The following is a 19,641-nucleotide window of genomic DNA, read 5'->3' as shown; positions in this document are numbered from 1 at the left end:
TTACAAAAATATTTACATTAAAATTTAAAGTCCATACTGCCACCCTGCCTCCTTGTGGTAACTCCTGTCAACAATCTGGTGTGTATTCTTCTAGACTTTTTTTGTAATACATGTAAGGTATATATGCATATCTATAGAAGTTTTATAACAAATGGAATATTGTAACCTTGCAGACTTAATACAATTTGTGTATCTCCTGACGTGGGTCAGTACAGTAGAGCAATGTCAGTCTGTGTGATGGTTTCTTACTACTCCACTTATATATAATGTCAGCGAATGTTTAGATTTACAGTTTTCCCCCAGTACAAATATTGCTTCATCAAGCATTCTGTATTCATAGTATATGCTGCTTCAAGTATTTCTGGATGGGATGCATTTCTACAGGTGGGATTGTTAGATAGGACATTTTAAATTTAGACATTGCAAATTGCCTCCAAAAAGATTGTCAGATGACTCTTCTGTCAACAGTATATCGGTGTGTCCATGGATTTACTACTCATGCCTCATTAATAGGATTATAAATCTTCCCCAGTCTGTTAGCTGTACTTTTAAGATAAGAATATAATATTTAATGCAGATGAGCTTTAAGTTCTGATGCCAAAAGAGCTTTCTAGCATTTCATTCTTGGATTGAAAGACTCAACCACCCAGCCATGGACATTGCTGGACAACCATGCCCCCGCCCCCTCTCCCTGCCCACACACACAGTCTGAGCCACTAAGCTCCCTGCATGCTTCTGAGAGGGCCAGACAGATGCTTCTTACCAACAGATAGGAAAAACAAACTAAAGATGATTTGGTGCTAATTCAATCTTTCTTATCTCAGTTTCTCTCTCTCTCTCTCCGCCTCCCTCTCCCTCTCTTTTTCCCCTCCCGCCTTTATTAAAGTATAATTGACATATAACAAGCTACATATATTTAAAGTATACAGTTTAGATATAATTGATAATAATCAATTTCTGGTATAGCAATCTAAAAATCTGTACGTGGGGCTTCCCTGGTGGCGCAGTGATTGAGGGTCCGCCTGCCGATGCAGGGGACGTGGGTTCGTGCCCCGGTCTGGGAGGGTCCCACATGCCGCGGAGCGGCTGGGCCCGTGAGCCATGGCTGCTGGGCCTGCGCGTCAGAGCCTGTGCTCCACAGCGGGAGAGGCCACAGCGGTGAGAGGCCCACGTGCCGCAAAAAAAAATAATAATAAAAAAATAAAAAATAAGAATCTGTACGTATATGAACATATATGTGAGGGATATGTGATGCACACACACACACATACAGAGTATATACCTATTCTTAGCGTTCCCTTAACCAACTTGATTATTAACAAAAACTTTGTAAAACATAGTAATTCATACCCATAGCCACTTTTCTCTTATTCCTTTCACAGCAAAACTGCCTAAAAGATTTGTCTGGGGCTTCCCTGGTGTCGCAGTGGTTGGGAGTCCGCCTGCCGGTGCAGGGGACGCGGGTTCGTGCCCCGGTCAGGGAGGATCCCACATGCCGCGGAGCGGCTGGGCCCGTGAGCCATGGCCGCTGAGCCTGCGCGTCCGGAGCCTGTGCTCCGCAACGGGAGAGGCCACAGCGGTGAGAGGTCCACGTACCGCAAAAAAAAAAAAGATTTGTCTGTACTTGGAGGGTCCAGTTTCTCTCCTGTTCACTCTTGAATCTACTACAATGAGGCTTACATTCTCAAGACCCACTGAACTGTCCTCAGTGACCTCCTTATCGCTAAATCCTTTCCTTCAGTTGCTTACAGGTTTCCTCCCCTCCTCTCCCTCTTCCTAGCACTCAGTCTATCAGCGAATCATATCAGCTTTACCATCAAGCTTCTCATGTTCAGAACCACCCTTAGCTCTTGTCTGGATCACTGTGTGAGCCTCTAGCTGCCCTGCTTCTTCCTCACTTGCTCTCCCATAGTCTCCAAATACTGTCCTCCTCTGAAAGATATTTTACTGATTTATTTTGTTAGTAAAGGTCTTTCACACCTTTCCTAGAACCTAAGCTCCATGAGGGGAGATAGTTTTTTCTGTTTGGTTCACTGTGGCATCCCCAGTACCTAGAAGAGTACTTGACATATAGTATACACTCATATATTTAGATGAATTTTTTAAAAAGGGTTAGTTGACTATAGCCTTAAGACCAAGTCATTCAGCTCTGACAGTTACCAAGAATCAATTATTTTTGCTCCTAAAGTGCCAGGTTATTCTAACAATAATGTAACTAGGTAAATATCACGTTATCTAATAAAAATGAGGCCAATGAGAAAACGTTTCTGGGAAAGCTAAGGGGAAGGCTTTGTTAATATTCAATGAAGACAAGTTGCAAAAAGAAACTGCTTTAAGTTTGCTGGGGAGAACAACTGTAAGTGTGGGGAAAACCATAAAAAATCAGCAAGGTTTTTGTACTCAAATTGCTTTGCAAGAATTTTAAGTTCTGACTCCACTCTGAAGAAGCCAATTTGGAGGGAGTTAGTATGTGATGCTTTATTGGTGTGGCTTTGCTTGGAAGGTGATGCAGAACTCCAGTTAACAGACCCATATTCGAATATAAAGCCTTGGTTCTGGGTTAAAGGATTGGCAAATGAATACAAATCGGTATTTTAAATTCAAATAAAATATTGAAGGTATCATTTTTATAATTTTGTGTTCTAAACATTTTTAAAATTAATTGACTGTTAGCCTCAACTGAAGCTTATTATAGGGTATCTGTGTTTGCGTGTGCACACACTTTTTTTGTCTCTGTTGTTAAAGCATAATTGATACCATTTTATGTGTATGTTTTAACACCTTGTTCTTCTTATTTCGCAGTGTATCTTGGAGATCATTTGGTAAGGATAGAATTTCTTGAGAACTTTAGAAAGTTGAATAGAATCCCACTTTATGAATCAACTTAATTTATTTTACTTCTCTACTTGTGGTTGCCTAGATTATTTCCGATTTTTAAAAATAAACAGTGCTGCAAAGAATTCCTGGCACATACACAATTTTATTATGTGTAAATATATCTATAGGATAAATTCTGAGAAGTGATCTTGATGCAGTTTATTTTGATGGCTTTAGAACTGATTGATTTTTATTCAGGATTTATGTGTTAGAACTTGCTTTGTGATATTTTGTCTTAGTTTTGAGCAACCGATATTTCCCTCTGAACGTGTAGTTAAACTGATTGAAACTCATGTACAAAAATATGTTTATGATTTGAATTTGGAAGTCTTTAGCCTAAATGCCCACTTCCCAATTGAATAATCATTTTTATCGCTTAAAAAGAACTTTTTAATACAAGTTTCTGATAACAAGAGATATCTTAGGCACACAGCTATCTCGCTGTAGAACAGACTATGCCTCCCTCCTACTCTGCCAAGAGTCTGTACTTCATAAGCATCAATTCAGAGCATTTAGCAACTGTAAGAGACATAGCCAGTCTCCAAATGCACTATCATATTTACAGTTTCTGCTCTTCTTCTTTCTGTGTCTTTCAGCCATTAAGTATATATATATATATATAACCATTTATATATATATATATACACACATAAACACATACATAATTTTTAAATAAACATTTTTAGATTGCAAGAATATTTCTGAATATGCTTTTGGATTAAATTTTAATTTTTCCCCTCATTTTGTTAGTAAAATAATGAATTATAAATTAAATTTCCATTATGTTTTTTCGTCCTCGAATTTTGTCTTCTGGGTAACACATATCTTGTCGATCCATGAACTACTACATCCAGTAGTTCATGAACTGCAAAGAATAAAATCCACAGGATTCTGTCATCAGCTATCTTCTGTGCGTATTTTCAGCCAGATTTCAGTGGTCGTTTAGACTTGTACCATTTGGGGAGAATCCTAATTCATAGCTGAAAAATTAAATATGTTGTAAAACCAATTACAAATTCCCTGTTTATGTTGAACTTTTTCTAAGGAAAGATTCTGGGCAGGGGGAGTTTCATTTATCCTTTAAGGGATAAGTATTATTCAAATCACTTTGGTAACAGCTAGACCACAGTCATGCAATAAGTTTAGTATCATTTTCTCAGTTAGACGGTGTTGAACTGTGGCTGACAACACTGATTTTCTGTGAGATTTAAGATTGATCATTTTTCAAATAAGGGAGGGAAATCTGTGTTTGAAAAATTTTGTAATCACTATGTTTAGGAGGCAAAACAGATTTAATTGTTCTGAGAATGGTGAATTATCTCCTATGTGAAGAATATGCAAGTGACATTATCCCTTTTTCGTTGGGTCTCGTGTGAAAGAAAATAAATCTCATTGTCTTTTTTTGTTGTTGTCTTTTTTAAGATACTAAGACGCAGTGACTGTTTTGAATGTGTATGGGTATGTAACACACATATTTGTTATATATACATTTATATAGTATATGTATGTGTATATATGTATGTATGCATATATATAAATTATATATTATTTTAAGTTTAAAATATATCTGTTACTTAAAAATGATAAGGGCTTATAAGAAAAACCTTTGTTAGGCATTTAGAGTAGCATTGTTTTTTAGATATTAGTGGGTAGTAATGCTCTGGTGAACCAGTCTTATTCTAGTTAGTTCACTCCAAGACAGAGCTGGGTGGAAATCCGAAAGCATGTTTAGGGGGGCAGAGGAGAGGCGGGGACCCATCTTAACATGGTTTAACACGCATGGATTTCGTAGGGAGGACTGAGATCCTCATTTGAGAAGCAAGAAGAGCAAGGCCAAGGAGAGGTTAACTTGGACACAGCAGCGGTGTAGGATGGATTTATCTTGACTCGTTTTAGATCTGTGAGATGTCTGATTTTTTTGTCAAAACACAAATTTGCCAACCAGACTGGAAGTGCTTTCTGTTTTTTTCATCAAAAACCTTGGACTCCCTCCCTTGAGGTCTTCTCTGTCAGACATTTTTTTCTTTTTAACTTTGGTTCTTATGTTCCAAATATAAGCAAAGTTCAACTAGTTAGGAAAAAGTCCCTCTAGAAAAAAGCCTCTAATTGTGAGACCAGATGGTAAGCATTATTCAGCTGATGGGGGTGTGTAGATTTCAGGGAAGGTGTGGTAATCTGATCTTGCTCTGCAGCTGTGACCCCTTCTTCCAAAACAGCCTCCTTCCTCACTGCTTTTTGCGTCCACATTCCAGCATCTCTCCTTCCATCTTCGTGGGCACCGGGGCCCTCACAGACTGGTTTGACAGATGTAGAAGAAAGGACTGAAGCTCGCTCGAGGAAGGGCGACTTCTGCTATTTATTCCAAACGACAGATATATTTTGATTATTCTCCCCCCCATGTTACTTGCAATATTGGCAAATCATGCCAAATGTAACCACTCTTGTTCAGCCCACTGAGAAACAGTCTTAAAGGACTCAAATTGCCATGAGCCCATCAGGGTGTCTTTAAGGCCTCTCCATCTGAAGTCATGCAGGTACCTCAAGCTGAAGATAAATAAAACCTAGGGCACCATCTGTGTTCTCCTCACCTACCCTGAGAAAACACCAACTGATACTTTCTCCTGTATTTCTTCCTTCAGTGGAAGGTAGCACCATCCTTCTGTCACCCAAATGGAACATCTAGGAATCATTCTAGACTCATATCTTTCTCATCCATTCCATGCAGTCCATCTTCTAAATACTTTTCCAATCCTTTCATACCTCTCTTCTCCCATTGCCACTGCTTGTGTTCAGGCTCTTCTTTCACCTCTGGAATTTGGAAATATCTGATGGTTTTGCCTTTATTTTTATCCACATCATTTTCTTCTTCCCTTCTCTCATTGTATATTAAATGAGACTCCCGCCAATGAGGCCAATGAAATTAAAATCTCATGGGAGGAAGGATAGATGAAGATCATTATTTCTTATATGTTTTGCAGGCCGTTGTAGTATGTGTCTGGGGCTGAGAATAAATGCTAGACTGGAAAAATTTCAAATATCTTTGCCAGGCTATGTACAAGGTCTTCACGGTCTTGAACATCTTATCTTCTGCTACTTCTGCTTCTGACTTTATAATAAGCAACCACAAACTACTTGTGCTTCCTCTTTCTTTCATGCTATTGCATACCATCCTTGGTTTTATGCCTTGATCTGTGGGGATTCGTCCATCAGAAATGTTCCAGAAATATACAAACTACCTAAAGGACTGTCCCTACTGAGTACCACATTATCTTATTCATCATCTTGGTAGGTACTGAGCTGACCCATGAGAAACTCCAAAATGATTTGGGGCTTCCATGCTTCTCTGCGTTCCTCTCTTTTCCTTCTTGTTATTCTTGTCACATCCAACTGCAAGTCCTAGGAATCTCTTATCATTAGGATGGTGTCATCTCAGAACTTTTTGAAATGCCAGGTCTTCATGGTCCAAAACATGCTTCCACATTTTGCCCTGGAAGAAATCTGCCCTGGAACTGTGCTACACCAGCCTACACACATTATGCTTCCCGTGATGGCAATAGGTAGTGTAGTCAGGTAGATGTGCAGTGTGTAGAGGGCTTTTACGTGTCATATCTATCTCAATTTGATCCTTGCCACACCCTGTGGAGTAGGCAGAGAGCTATTATTTCTCCACTTTACAGATGTGGAGATGGAGGTTTTTTTCATTCTTATCAACCTGCCTTATAGGTGTGCCCTTGAGTCTCTACAGATTATGTGTTGGTAATCTGTCCACAGGTTACAGATCAAGGGTCCCCAATGCACATCTCAAGTTCTATGACCCAACTGGATTATGGTTGGCTCCTTTTTACTAAAGGGGCTTGGTTGTAGTTTTTGTTTTTAGAAACTTGGTGGTAAATCCGTGATTTGAGCAAAGTTGATCTCATAATGTTCAATCACGATTGTTTACTTGGAATTTTCCAGGGCCCATTTTCCACTGAGGTAGTCCACCTTCAGCTTTTGGTCAGTTTGATCCTCGGCACCTCTGTGAAAGAGAGGGGAGGGAGAAGGAAAAGCTCTGTATGATTGATTTTAGATGTTGATTTTTGAGGCCTGTACTATGAGTCTCTTAAATTACTCAATCAGGTCTCGAAGATCCAAACACAGAGTGTTGAGACGGTGTGGTTGGGCCTAATTATAGTACTACTGAAAACAGTTCCTTTTAATGAAGAAGAAGGGAGGGGAGTTCCTCAGTGAAGCACCCATGTGTATTAGCTCCTGGTCAGGCTATGGTGTCCCCACTTCCTGTCTCTAATCTAGGCTCCTGGCAGGGTTGATAAGGCCCATTGGGCTAGTTCCTGAGACCATCATGGGTTTTATCGCAAAAGTCTTGCTCTTTTTGAATTTAAAAATTAGAAGAAGTTATAAACAACAAATGACTGTATTTGAATTCTGCCACTTTTGAAGAAAGTCAGACAGCTTGAGCAAATCCATGAGAATAAGGGTCTTCCCTTCTGCTGCCTGGAAGGAGAAAAAGATCGTGTTATTTAAAATAAATCTATTGAGATGCATGTTGCTGGTATCTAATCAAGCTCCGAATTTGAGCTCAACTAGGGCTTTGATAAAAGAAAGGGGAAAGGAGACTTGAAAGAATGCTCTCCCATTCATGAAGGGCCTGCATGTTTTTAGTTTCCAAGTAAATGGAATAATGGGACCATGTATTTTCCATCCAAGCATTTTCCATCCTGAGAATAATTCCCTTCCCAGCTTCTCAATGAATAATGCATTATTTCTGAAACTCAAGAGGCATTCCTTTGATTTTCCTTTATGTTTAGCTTTCTGAGTGATTTTCAAGCAAGGAAATTCAAGGACTTGGAATGAATGCTTTATTAACATTTTTACTTGAAGTTCAAATAGCTCCTTGGCTATTATCTCCTGATTTTTGAAATATTTTTTTTTCTCCCTAAGCAAAGTCTAAGGTATTGTATTTATTAGAAAATGAAGCACCTTGGCCAGTCTTCAAAGCGAACAGCGGTTTAAAACCAATACACATTTGTGTTTGGAACAAAGAGCTTTATGGGGATACTCTGCTCCTTGCTTTATTTTCATTTCCCTGCTGAAAAGTTTCAAAAAAAGAAAGCTCACATTCAAAACTGGGCTGTTTGGAGACTAAATCTCGTTTGTTTACATTTTGTGAAACTCATGCCTTGAGGCTAGTCCAATTCACGACCCCAATCCAAGCCCGCCTTCACCTAGGCCAGTGCCATTTAGATCAAAAGCTTCAAATGCACTTCTGGGATCATCCCTACTCCCTGTCTGCTCATTGTGTAGCCTAATTACACATAAGGGACCCATCAGGTAAGATGTAATGGGACATGATGGTGCCCACCAGTTCACGTTCTCTTAGCCAAGGATCCCCAGCTCATTCCTGGGGTAATACGGTGGTAGATTTTAATGCTATTTCACAACCTCCATTTCCCCTGGGAGCCAAGTGAGTGGTTTCAGGAGCTAAATAAGTTGGAACTAAGAACATCATTTGCATTTCCATCCCTTTAGAGTTATAGTAAAATATTCATGATTTAGAAGAGTTGGGGAAGCAAGAGAATTTAAATAGGAAACATCTAGAGCATAAAATTTTGGTTTAAAAGATTTAATTTTATTAATTTAAGAAGTGGGAATATAACAGTGTTTTCTGGAGCATGGACTCTGGAGCCAGCCTTTAAGAGCAGAACAGAAACTCTGGGGTTTGCCTCGGGTCTGCCACTCTCCAGGACCGTGACGTTGAGCAAGTTATTTTACTTTTCTCTTTCTCAGTTTCTTCCTCTGGGTGATGAGATAATAGTTTCTATCTCCTACAGCTTTAGTACAGATTAAGTGAGTTAATGTTTGTAAAGCCTATAGAAAAGTACCATTTAAGTGATAGTTGACTTAAAATAAGAGTAAATGTGCATCTTACTGTTGGAAATTGCTATTTCCAAACAGGCCCGTGCCACTGAGCAGGTAATAACAGTATTATTGCTACTGCTGTTTCTGGTAAGATTTACTGGGTGATTATTTTCTGGGCACTCATTTACTCCTGCCACACCCCAAATGAGGCAAATGGAATCATTTCTGTTTCTCAGATGAGAAAACTGAGGTAAAAAACTTATTTGCCAACACAAGGACCTATGGCGTAGCATAGGGTACTGTGTTCAGGATCTCGTAATAACCTATAATGGAAAAGGATCTGAAAAAGAGTACATGTATATGTGTATCTACACACACACACACACACACACACACACACACACATATACACAAAACCGGATCACTGTGCTGTAAACCTGAAACTAACACAACGTTGTAAATCAACTCTACATCAACTAAAAAAGGAAAGTAATTTGCGTAAGTTCGCCCAGTTTGTTAAATAGCAGAGCAAGGGTTTGAGCCCAGTCAAACCGAATCCAGAAACTGTGCCTCAACTAAACGTTAAAGGGTGTTTGTCACAGTGCTTTTGCCTGAAAACAGTCTTATACTATTAAAAACTGTATTTTTGGGCTTCCCTGGTGGCACAGTGGTTGAGAGTCTGCCTGCTGATGCGGGGGACACGGGTTTGTGCCCTGGTCCGGGAAGATCCCACATGCCGCGGAGCAGCTAGGCCCGTAAGCCATGGCCGCTGAGCCTGCGCGTCCGGAGCCTGTGCTCCGCAACGGGAGAGGCCACAACAGTGAGAGGCCCGCGTACCTCAAAAAACAAACAAACAAAAAAAACCCTGTATTTTTATAAGTATCAAAGTGTGTATCCTGACTGCAGGATGTCTATTTCATACTGCAGTTGCTTAGCAAACTCTGTTTTGCTCAAAATAATCATCAGTGTCTCAGAAATACTCAATTTTAGTAAGGTCTGAATTAATGAGATTTTATTCAATTGCACATTTTATCGTCAAAACCTTTTCTGATTATTTCAGAAAATGAACGTTTTATTGCAAATGATGATCCTGTGGCTTTGAAGCTCAGTATTTTTACCTTGAACTGAAATCGTGTCACCCCATGGCTGTTTGCCTCATCATTCTATTTTTCTGTTCTCTCTTTTTTTCAACCTCCCGATCCCGCTCCCCGTCCTCGCAGGTGCCTTTATCATCTGCTGGACTCCTGGACTGGTCTTGTTACTTCTTGACGTGTGCTGCCCACAGTGTGACGTTCTGGCCTATGAGAAGTTTTTCCTTCTGCTTGCCGAGTTTAACTCTGCCATGAACCCCATCATCTACTCCTACCGCGACAAGGAGATGAGCGCCACCTTCAGGCAGATCCTCTGCTGCCAGCGCAGTGAGAACACCAGCGGCCCCACGGAAGGCTCCGACCGCTCAGCGTCCTCCGTCAACCACACCATTCTGGCTGGAGTTCACAGCAACGACCACTCCGTGGTTTAGAAAGGAAACTAACTAAGATGAGACGCGGCCATCATCTACTGAGGGATGATCATCCTCCCGCTTCCCAAAGGCACGGGCAGGGTGAGGTGTGAGAGAGAGGAAAAACACACTCGTGTGCTTAAACACTAACCCATGGCAGTATTTGTTCCTAGACCCACCAAGACTTGATGTATATTGAAAAATTAGCTTATGGGACATCCCTCATCCTACTCCCCGTTCGTTTTGAAAGTAGAAAGTGGAGACCTTGCAATAGAATTCATAAACAGACTCTGGAGTGTCCATTTACACTACACTAACTAGTCTTCAAAAGATTTTGTGTGGTTTGGTGCAAGTCAGAATCCATTCTGACTAATTGAATCCACAACTTCATTTACATGCAGGCTTCCCTGTTTTTCTTTTTAAAGGATACATTTCATTTAATAAACATGTTTATGCCTATCAGCATGCTTGTGATGGATAAGACTATAGACTGTTTTTAAACGATCATAATTCCATTTTTTTCCTTATGTAGGAAAACTGTAAATTAGAATTACTTTTCTAGAAAGCATGCATGTAATGTATGTATGCAGTATGCTGTACTTAAAAAGATAAAAGGGTATTAATTTTAAATCTTCTAGGAAATAGAAAAACCTAGATGTCAAAGCCAGTATTTGTTTAGGTTATGAAACAAACAATGATCTAATCACAATATTACCTTTTTTATTAAAGTGTTGTAACATGTATAAAACAAACAGGGAATGTAAGTTTATTATCAGAAGAATATGTTGTACTCTATAAAAGTTATAGAGATGAGCACAGTGGTATTGTTCCCACATATTTATAATATCCAAGTACATTCTAATTATTAGTTCATCAGAGGAATTTTTTAATGACCTGTGTTTTTCTGTATTATAATACATAGTCATTGTAGAAAACTTGAAAAATACAGAAATGTATAAAACATTCAGAAAAAATACTGATAATATCACAACCCAGAAGTAACCACCATTAACAGCTTTTCCCCTGTGTATGCCTATATGTATATTATATACCTTTTTATATAATTGGGATCATACTGTAAACAGTTTTATAACCAGTTTGTTTTTTCCACTGCATAATTGCCACATTTTCCTATGGCATTAAAAATTTTACAAAAACATAATTTTAATGGCTATATAATATTCCATTTAATGGATGCAACTCAGTTTATTTAACCATTCCTGTATTGTTGACTACTTAGGTTATGTCTAATTTTCACTATTATAAATAATGTTGCAAAAATTTTATGTACATAAAACTTTGTCCATGTAATTGATTATTTACTTAGGACACATTCCCATGAAGGATTTTTTCTTTTAATGTGAAATGTCTTTTTATGCTCTTACCTTTTATAAAAGGGGATTTCCTGCTTTTGCCCTATGTAGGTGGCAATTGTGAGGAAAGCCAGTTAAATTACCTTTTTACAAAGGAAATGCAGTGGTTACTTTAGTTGAGAGTGACTTTTTTATATAACAAGATGGACTAGAAACAGTCAACTGCCACAAATAGCCAGGATACCCTACTTAATATGTCTAGCAATTCCAAATTTCATTTGAGCAATGGATGATCCAACTCTCGGTAGCCACAACTCTAGTGTAGAATTGAAGACAATGCCAAGAAATCAAACATGCCGAGTGAATAAAGGATCATCTTCATATTAAATAGCTTCTGTAGCAAATGGGTTGAGCATGTTGGTATGTGACTGGATACTGTGTATTCTCTAAGGTCACCCCCACAGATGCCGCCATATTAGGTGATACCTGTTCAACTGTCCGGGTAAACTAATTATTGCACCAGTTTGTCGTAATAAGTAACCAGTAAAGTCACAGTCACGAAGCAGGTGTGGGAAAGTCAGGAGTATGTTTGAGAGAGAGATGTCCAGAAGAAGAATGGTTATTTAGGAAGGAGGAGGTCAGTGCATGGTCACCATTTGAGCAGAGGGCAGACTCAATAAGTGCCCAAACTGGAAAGAATATGGGGAACCGGTTAGCAGAAAGGTGTTTGCACAGACTTTACACAAAATACAGAACATTTTATAGTGGAAGGGAACCAAATGAACTTGGACTTTTACTCATGCGCATTTATTCTGAAGGAGATGTGGACTATTTGAAATTTAAAAACATACTAATTGGACTTTAATAAATCATTCTCAATCAGTGTTTGCTAATGTGTGGTTCTGGTCAGTGCTGTTTCTTTTGTTGGAGAGTCATCCTTGCACTGCATGGTGCCTGCATTCTTTGACCTCTTTTCTGTTCCTGCCACAAGGGCTTCTGAACTCACAGGTGAAGCCACCATATGCTTCCCCAGCTCAGAACTGCTTTTTTTTTCAACCTGAGTCATAAGTCTTTCCAGTGTACAAGAGGTGGTGGTTTGTGTTGCATGAAAGGAGAGGTAACATCTTAGGACAATACTTCACTTGTCAGCAGTATAACTATTAGTGAGTTTCTTTTGGAAAAACTGATTTTATAAAAACTTTACAATGACTTTATAGAAAACTCTCACTAGGAGTTTATAAAGTTACAGTGGTCTTTATGTCTTTAGATTTAATGACTAACAGGATAAAAGTGGTAGGTATCTTCTAGTTATATGCTAATTGTATTTTCAATATATTGCTAAGACGGGAAAAATAACAATGGTTATTCAAATGAATGTCTCAATGAGTATTTGGAATAGAATACTGAACCTTTAAATTTAGGTGGTTGTAAGATTGTTAGAAATCAAATGTCTCAGGAGTCTTCTTCACAAATTAACCATGCTTTTTTTTTTTTTTTTTTTAGTGAAACCGTAATTTCCTAGACTCAAAACCTCAGCTAACGTTATACAACTAGTGAGTCTTATCAGTTTTCCCATCCTCTTTCCCAGTTAGCTATTGCTTTAGGTTCCATTGTTCATCATCTTTCTCATTTATTCCATTAGTCTCTCAGCTTCTGAAATGGAATTTTGATACTGTTTCCAGCCCTTCTTCTTAAACCCAGAGTGTGACTTGTGCTAGATAAAAACCGTAGAAATGCTCCTCGATCAGGTCCCTTCATTATACCAAGGTAAGCAGAACATTTTTACATCAAGACCGTTTGAACCAAATTGCTTATTTTTTAACACCGAGTTTACCTGATCCCAAACCCTAGGAAGGCTTGGGGTCAGTTTGTGTGTTGGGATGGACTTGGATTCAGGCACCATCTGACAGAAGAAATGTGTGTAACGAGGAGCCAGAATGGCTCATCAGTCTTCCAAAGCAGGGACCATTCAGTCTGTAACATTCATCTGTACTTTGTATAGTCTGCATATAAAATTCTCGAATTCTCACATTGATAATGCTCATATTCACAGATTACTTACTGCTCATCTGTTTAGCGATATGGCAGATAAAGACCCATTTGCAAATCTAAAGCAGAGGTTGGCAAACTAAGACCCACTGGCCAAAAATCTACCTGTTTTATATGACCTATGAGCTAAAGATGGGTTTTACATTTTAGTGATTGGGGAAAAAAGAGTATTTTGTGAAACATGAAAATTATATGAAATTCAAATTTCAGCGTCCATAAATTAAAGTTTTATTGGAGCACAGTCACACTCACCAGGGCTATGTATTGTTCATGGCTGTTTTTTGTACTGCAACAGCAGTATCGAATACTTGCAGCTGAGACTGTCGCTCGAAGTCTAAAATATTTATTCTCTGACCCTTTACAGAAAAAGTGTGCCAACCCCTGATTTAGAGAATTGCATTTTCAGTCATTGCTATCCTCATTTAACTGTATGTTCATTGGAAGAGTTAGCAGAAATTGGGCACACCACGATCTCTTGAGCTCTAGACTGCAGAGAAAATTGTCAATTGCATTCTTTATAATAAACAGTTTTTATTTTGAAACAATCTCAAACTCACAGAAGAGTTTGCTGAACCTATGGAACATTTTCCCTGAGCCATTTGTTAAGTTGCCAGCGTGATGCCCCATCATCCTTGAATACTGTGTAATTCCTACAGACAAGGACATTCTCTTTCATAACTTCAATACAACCATCAAAATCAGGAAATTAACACTGAGACATAAACTACCACTTAATTCACAGACTGCATTCAAGTTTAACTAGTTTTTCCAATAATGTTCCTTGTAGCAAAGGAATCCAATCGAGGGTCACTGGTTGTGTTTAGTTGTCATACCTCTTGAATCATCTTCAGTCTTGAACAGTCCCTCAGTCTTTTCTTGACCTACATGACCTTGTCATTGAAAGATCACAGGCTATGCATTTTATAGAATGTCCCTCACTCTGGGTTCATCTGATATTTCTTCATAATTAGATTCGTATTATTTATCTTTGACAAAATAACATAGAAATGCTGCTGTGGTGCCTCTCACTGCATCCTGTCAAGGAGCACATGATGTTGATTTGTTCCATTACTGGTGATGTTAATTTTTATTACTTTTGAAGTCTGCCAGGTTTCTCCACTGTGAAAAAAACTATTCTTTCCCTTTTTGTAGGAAATATTCTGTTCTCATCAAATTTTAACATCTAGTTTTAGCATCCATTGATATTTCTTGGATGAATGAATCAGTACTCTGATGATTGCCAAATGATGAATTTCTAATTCTTTTCTTTTTAGAATTTATTAGTTAGCTGTCTACTGTGAAAAAAAGCTTTGTCCTCTCCTGCTTGTTTATTCATTTATTTATACCAGTATGGGCTCATGGATTCTGATTTTATTCAATTGGTTATAATGTTGCTATTATTTTAAAATTAAACTTTTGAGATAATTTTAGATTCATATGCAGTTGTAAGAAATAATATGGCGAGATCCTTATACCCGTAACCCAGTTTCCCCGTGGTGATATCTTACAAAACCAGAGTATGACATCACAGTTGGGATATTGACATGGATACAGGCAAGGTACAGAATAGTTCCACCACCACAGGAATCCCTCCTGTTACACTTTTATAGCCACACTCATCTCCCTTACACCCATCCTGACCCCTAGCAACCACTAATCTGTTCTCATTTTGTCAGTCACATTTTAACTATTTTTTTCATATTCCTAAAAACTTCTATACAACAACAGTTTCAGGGTTGGGGGCTGATACTTCCCAGAGTATTGAAGTGGTGGTTGTTGTGTGTGTCTGTGTATGCAATTTCCAGAGAGAGAGAGAGAGAGAGAGTTTTGTGATTATAAAAGCTACACAAACTTAATATTTCAAGGAATACAGAAATGAATAAAGTAAAAAGCAAGAATCTCTCCTGTAGGATGGAAGCTAGACCACAGATGTTTGTTGAGCACATTACCTGTCAAACAGACTTTCACAAAGTGATTTTACATCTTGTTTTGTGCAACTCTCCATGTCTTCCCATTGGCATCAGGGGAGCCAGGCTTCAGGTTTGTTACTTGTTTTGCATCTTATCTCTTAACTTGCATCTTTCTTTCTGGAAAGGAATCTTATTTCACTTTGTATTCTCCACCTCACATCACACAGTGCTAAATAGTATTTAATACTTGCTTGTTTAAATGAAAGAAAATGTGTGAGCCACAGGAAAGGTATTCTTGACCAAGAAATGTTCCTTAGTTCCACAAGCCTGATAAAGGTTTCCCTTCATGTTTAAGAATATTGCAGTTAAAATTAAGTAAGAATAATGAAAAACCAAGGGCAACGCCTTTGAATAATACAACATTTGTGCTTTCTGAGTGTCTTGTTTAACTTATTTTGATTTTTAATATTACCATACGTTGAATCTGTAATGTTATCTACAGCTTACAGAAGACATTCGTATAATTTGTATTTTGATCTTTGCGATAACCTTGTTACACATGAGGAAACTGTGTCTCGGGGGGAAAATTGGAAGCCTAATATTTGTTGTCTAGAGGACTTTTTGAATCTAATTACCTATTCTTTATATTGTCATTCATAATTCCTCATATGTACTTATCTATCTTGGTCCTCCAACTTATGAGTTCCTTGATCAGTATGATGCATTATATTTAAAAATTCCTTTAAAGAACCCAGAACAGTAAAAGTTATAGGTAAAATGACGTCATGAGCAGGCACATGGATTGTTCTGTGTCGGGTTTACATTGTTGCAAGTATGCCTATATCGCAAGCTAGGTTATAAATTCTTTGAGAATGAGATAATCTTATATTTTCCACCTCCTTTTAATGATTCATATCACTCGAACAAAACTAAAAATAGGGTGCCATTTACTAAATGGTTCTTGACTGAGGACTGTAAGACCATAATCAGGTGTTGTCATTGTTATTACTATCACTTGTTCTTTAATTTATTCATCCAGAAGGACTTTTTTGAGGCCCTCTGTATACCCTTAGGATACTGCTGTGAAGGAGATACGCAAGATCTTTAATGGAGCTTGAAATTTAGTAAGAGTGAGGGAGATAAGGGAGAGAAATAAGTAAGTTAAAAGTAAATTACAAGTTGTATTAAGAGCTATGAAGGAAATTATCACGACACAGAAATTGAAGATAAAAGAGATAGAAAAGGCGGGGAGAGGAACTACCTTTGAAAAGAGAGTCTAGGAAGGCTCCCTATTAGGACAGGAATTGTCCTCTCAAAGCCCTCGCCTTGAGCCTGAATTGCACAAAGGTGTGGCTCTGTCAAGCTCTTGAACGTGAACCCACTTTGGTAACCAGGACACATCAAAACAACCCATTAGAGAAATGGACATGAATCCAGCATAGGTAGATAAGGAATTCCAGGCAAGACATGTAAATGCTTGGTGAGAGAATGCATGCATTTTGGAAAGAAGGACAGTAGAGACTGTGAGAATGAGGCTTGTAAGGCAGTAAGTATGGTGTCTTGAGTGATTTTGAAAGTCATTTTATGATGAGAAATATGGAGAATGAGTTAAAGGACTTACATAAGGGAGTGACACAGTCGGATTTACGCTTCTGAATAAATTGAAGAGGAGGAACCCTGGAGGCAAAAGACAAGATCAGAGGTTGTCACTTTAATGAAAGATGAAGATGGTCATGGAGGTGTAGAGAAGGAGGTGGAAGGATTTGAGAGGTGTGCGGGACCTAGTGATTGTGTAATGAGGTCATACCTCAGGTTATGACCTTGGCCTCCGAACAGATGGGGATGTGATATGGTGAGATTAAGGAACATGGGATGAGGAGCAAGTTTACAGAAAGAAGATATTGAGTACATTTTGAAATATCTGAGCCACCCGAGGAGAACTTTGAAGTAGGGAAGTGCCTTTGTGATACATGAAGCTCAGGATGCATCTCTGGACTAAAGATCTAGATTTTGGAGTCCGTAGTCTTCTGCTGTCATCCTGCCACATTGTCCTCAAGATAGGAAACACAGAGCCTTTGATCTGTTTGAATAGGAAGAAAGAAAAGGAAGGAAATGGGGAGGAATAAAAGAGCAGAACTTAATATCTGAAAATATTATCTAGAAACGTGGAGATGTTTCTTTTTCACAAAATAAGGTTAACTATATATAGTATATTTGGTGGGTGTTCTTTTTACTTGATAGTACATTACAGAGATAGATACAAGGTTGATAAATATGTATCTGCCTCACTGTGTAGTTGGGGTAGAGTTGTTTAGAGCCTATTAATATCTTATTTTCTCCTCCTTCCTGGGCTCTGGGAAAACTAAAGTTCTGTTAGGCAGGTCCAATGTGACTAATTTTGGCCAGTAGACTGTGAGTGGATGTGACAAGTGTCATTTCTGGGCTGAGGAAGTAAAAAACCCCTGTGCTACTCTCCAGATCTTTTTTCCCCCTGAAAGCCAAGCACAGAGATGTGAACGTGAAGAGAGTGAAGTCCCCATCAGCTTGGGACCTTGAGTGACTCTGTAGAGCAAAATCCCTGCCAACTCATAATGAATGTATAGCATGATCAAGAAATAAACATTTTTGGTGTTTATGGTGAGATTTTGTGGTTCATTCGTTACTGCAACATAACCTAGCTTTAATATTAATAAATAGTATTAAATTTTGATGAATATTAGGTTTCTAATTTTTTGTTTTTCTGGACCATAGGGAATGTACATTTAAATTTTAACTTTTGTAGACAATACAAAAATACATTTCAAAAAATCATACCAGTTTATAGTCCTGCATATATGAGAACATTTTTTAATCTGTATTTTACCAATACTGGATGCTACCAATCTTTGAAGTTTCTTTAGTTAAAAGAAGTTTGGATGAAAAATCCCCAAATACTTGGATATAAAGAATTCCTATACAACGTGAGTAAAAGAAGAAATCTCAAGAGAAATTTTAAAATATTTTGAACTAAATAAAAATGAATATACAACTTATCAAAATTTGTGGGATGCAGTGAAAGCAGTGCTTAGAAGGAAATTTATAGCAGTGAATGTGTATATTAGGAAAGATGAAAGATCTGAAATCAATCATCTAAGCTTCTACCTTAGGAAACTAGAAAAAGAAGGGCAAATTTAAACCAAAGTAAGTAGAAGAGAAGAAATAATAAAATTGGGACAATGAAAAAAAATCAAAAGAGAAAATCAATGAAACCAAAAGCTGATTCTTTGAAAAGATCAATAAAGTCTATAATCAGACTAAGAAAAAAAAGAGGAAACAAGTTACAGATATCAAAATGAAAAAGGGGATATCACTATAGATCTCATTGACTTAAAAAGGATAATAGAGAAATACAATGAACAACTCTATGCTCATAAATTTGATAATCTATATGAAACGGGTCAATTCCTTGAAAGACAATATGCCAAAACTCACACAAGAAGAAATAGACAATCTGAGTAGGTCTGTATCTATTAAAGAAATTGAACAAAGGGAGTACTACTTAACTCATTCTATGAGGCCAGCATTGCCCTAATAAAACCAAGTAAGACATTACAAGAAAACTAGAAACCAATGTCTTTCATGAACATAGATGCAAAAATTCTCAATAAAATATTCAATAAATATAGTAAATGGAATCTAATGATGTATAAAAAGAATTATACACCACAACCAAGTAGAATTTATCCCAGGTATGTAAGGCTTGTTAAACATTAAAAAAACAAAAAATGTAATGCATCACACCAACAGGCAAAAAAAGAAATATCACAATCATGTGAACGGATGCAGAAAAAGAACAAAATCCAGCACCCAGTCATGATAAATAACTCTCAGTAAACTAGAAATAGAGGGAACTTCCTCAACTTGGTAAAGAATATCTACAAAAAAAGGTAAAACTAACATTATACTTAATGGTGAGAAACTCAAAGCTTTCCCACTAAGATCAGGTACAAGGCAAGGATATCCTCTCTCACCAATCATTTTCAGTATGATACTGGAAGTTCTAGCTAATGTATAAGACAAGAAAAATAAAGGATATACAGGTGAGGGAGGAAGAAATATAAAGGTCTTTGTTTGCAGATGGTATGATTGTCTT

The 19,641-nt window shown here is 37.8% G+C and overlaps 1 protein-coding gene across 6 annotated transcripts in view; it reads left to right on the top strand.

Moving 5' to 3' along the window:
- Positions 1–19,641, top strand: part of LPAR1 (lysophosphatidic acid receptor 1) — a 179,147-nt gene that overhangs the window by 151,167 nt on the left and 8,339 nt on the right. For 5 of the 6 annotated variants that reach the window (XM_073806390.1, XM_033858393.2, XM_019946527.3 and 2 more), the window contains exon 4: positions 9,957–18,150. The exons of the other annotated variant lie outside the window; for it this stretch is intronic. In XM_073806390.1, coding sequence (XP_073662491.1) covers positions 9,957–10,258 — 302 coding nt within the window. In that variant the 3' untranslated portion in view covers positions 10,259–18,150. Of the gene's footprint in view, positions 1–9,956; positions 18,151–19,641 lie in introns of those variants that run through there. 6 annotated transcript variants of the gene reach the window in all.

Source organism: Tursiops truncatus, chromosome 6, assembly GCF_011762595.2.
Source record: "Tursiops truncatus isolate mTurTru1 chromosome 6, mTurTru1.mat.Y, whole genome shotgun sequence".
Classification (NCBI taxonomy): domain Eukaryota; kingdom Metazoa; phylum Chordata; class Mammalia; order Artiodactyla; family Delphinidae; genus Tursiops; species Tursiops truncatus.
Note: the sequence above shows the minus strand (reverse complement) of the source record. Positions and strands in the feature narration are given on the sequence as shown.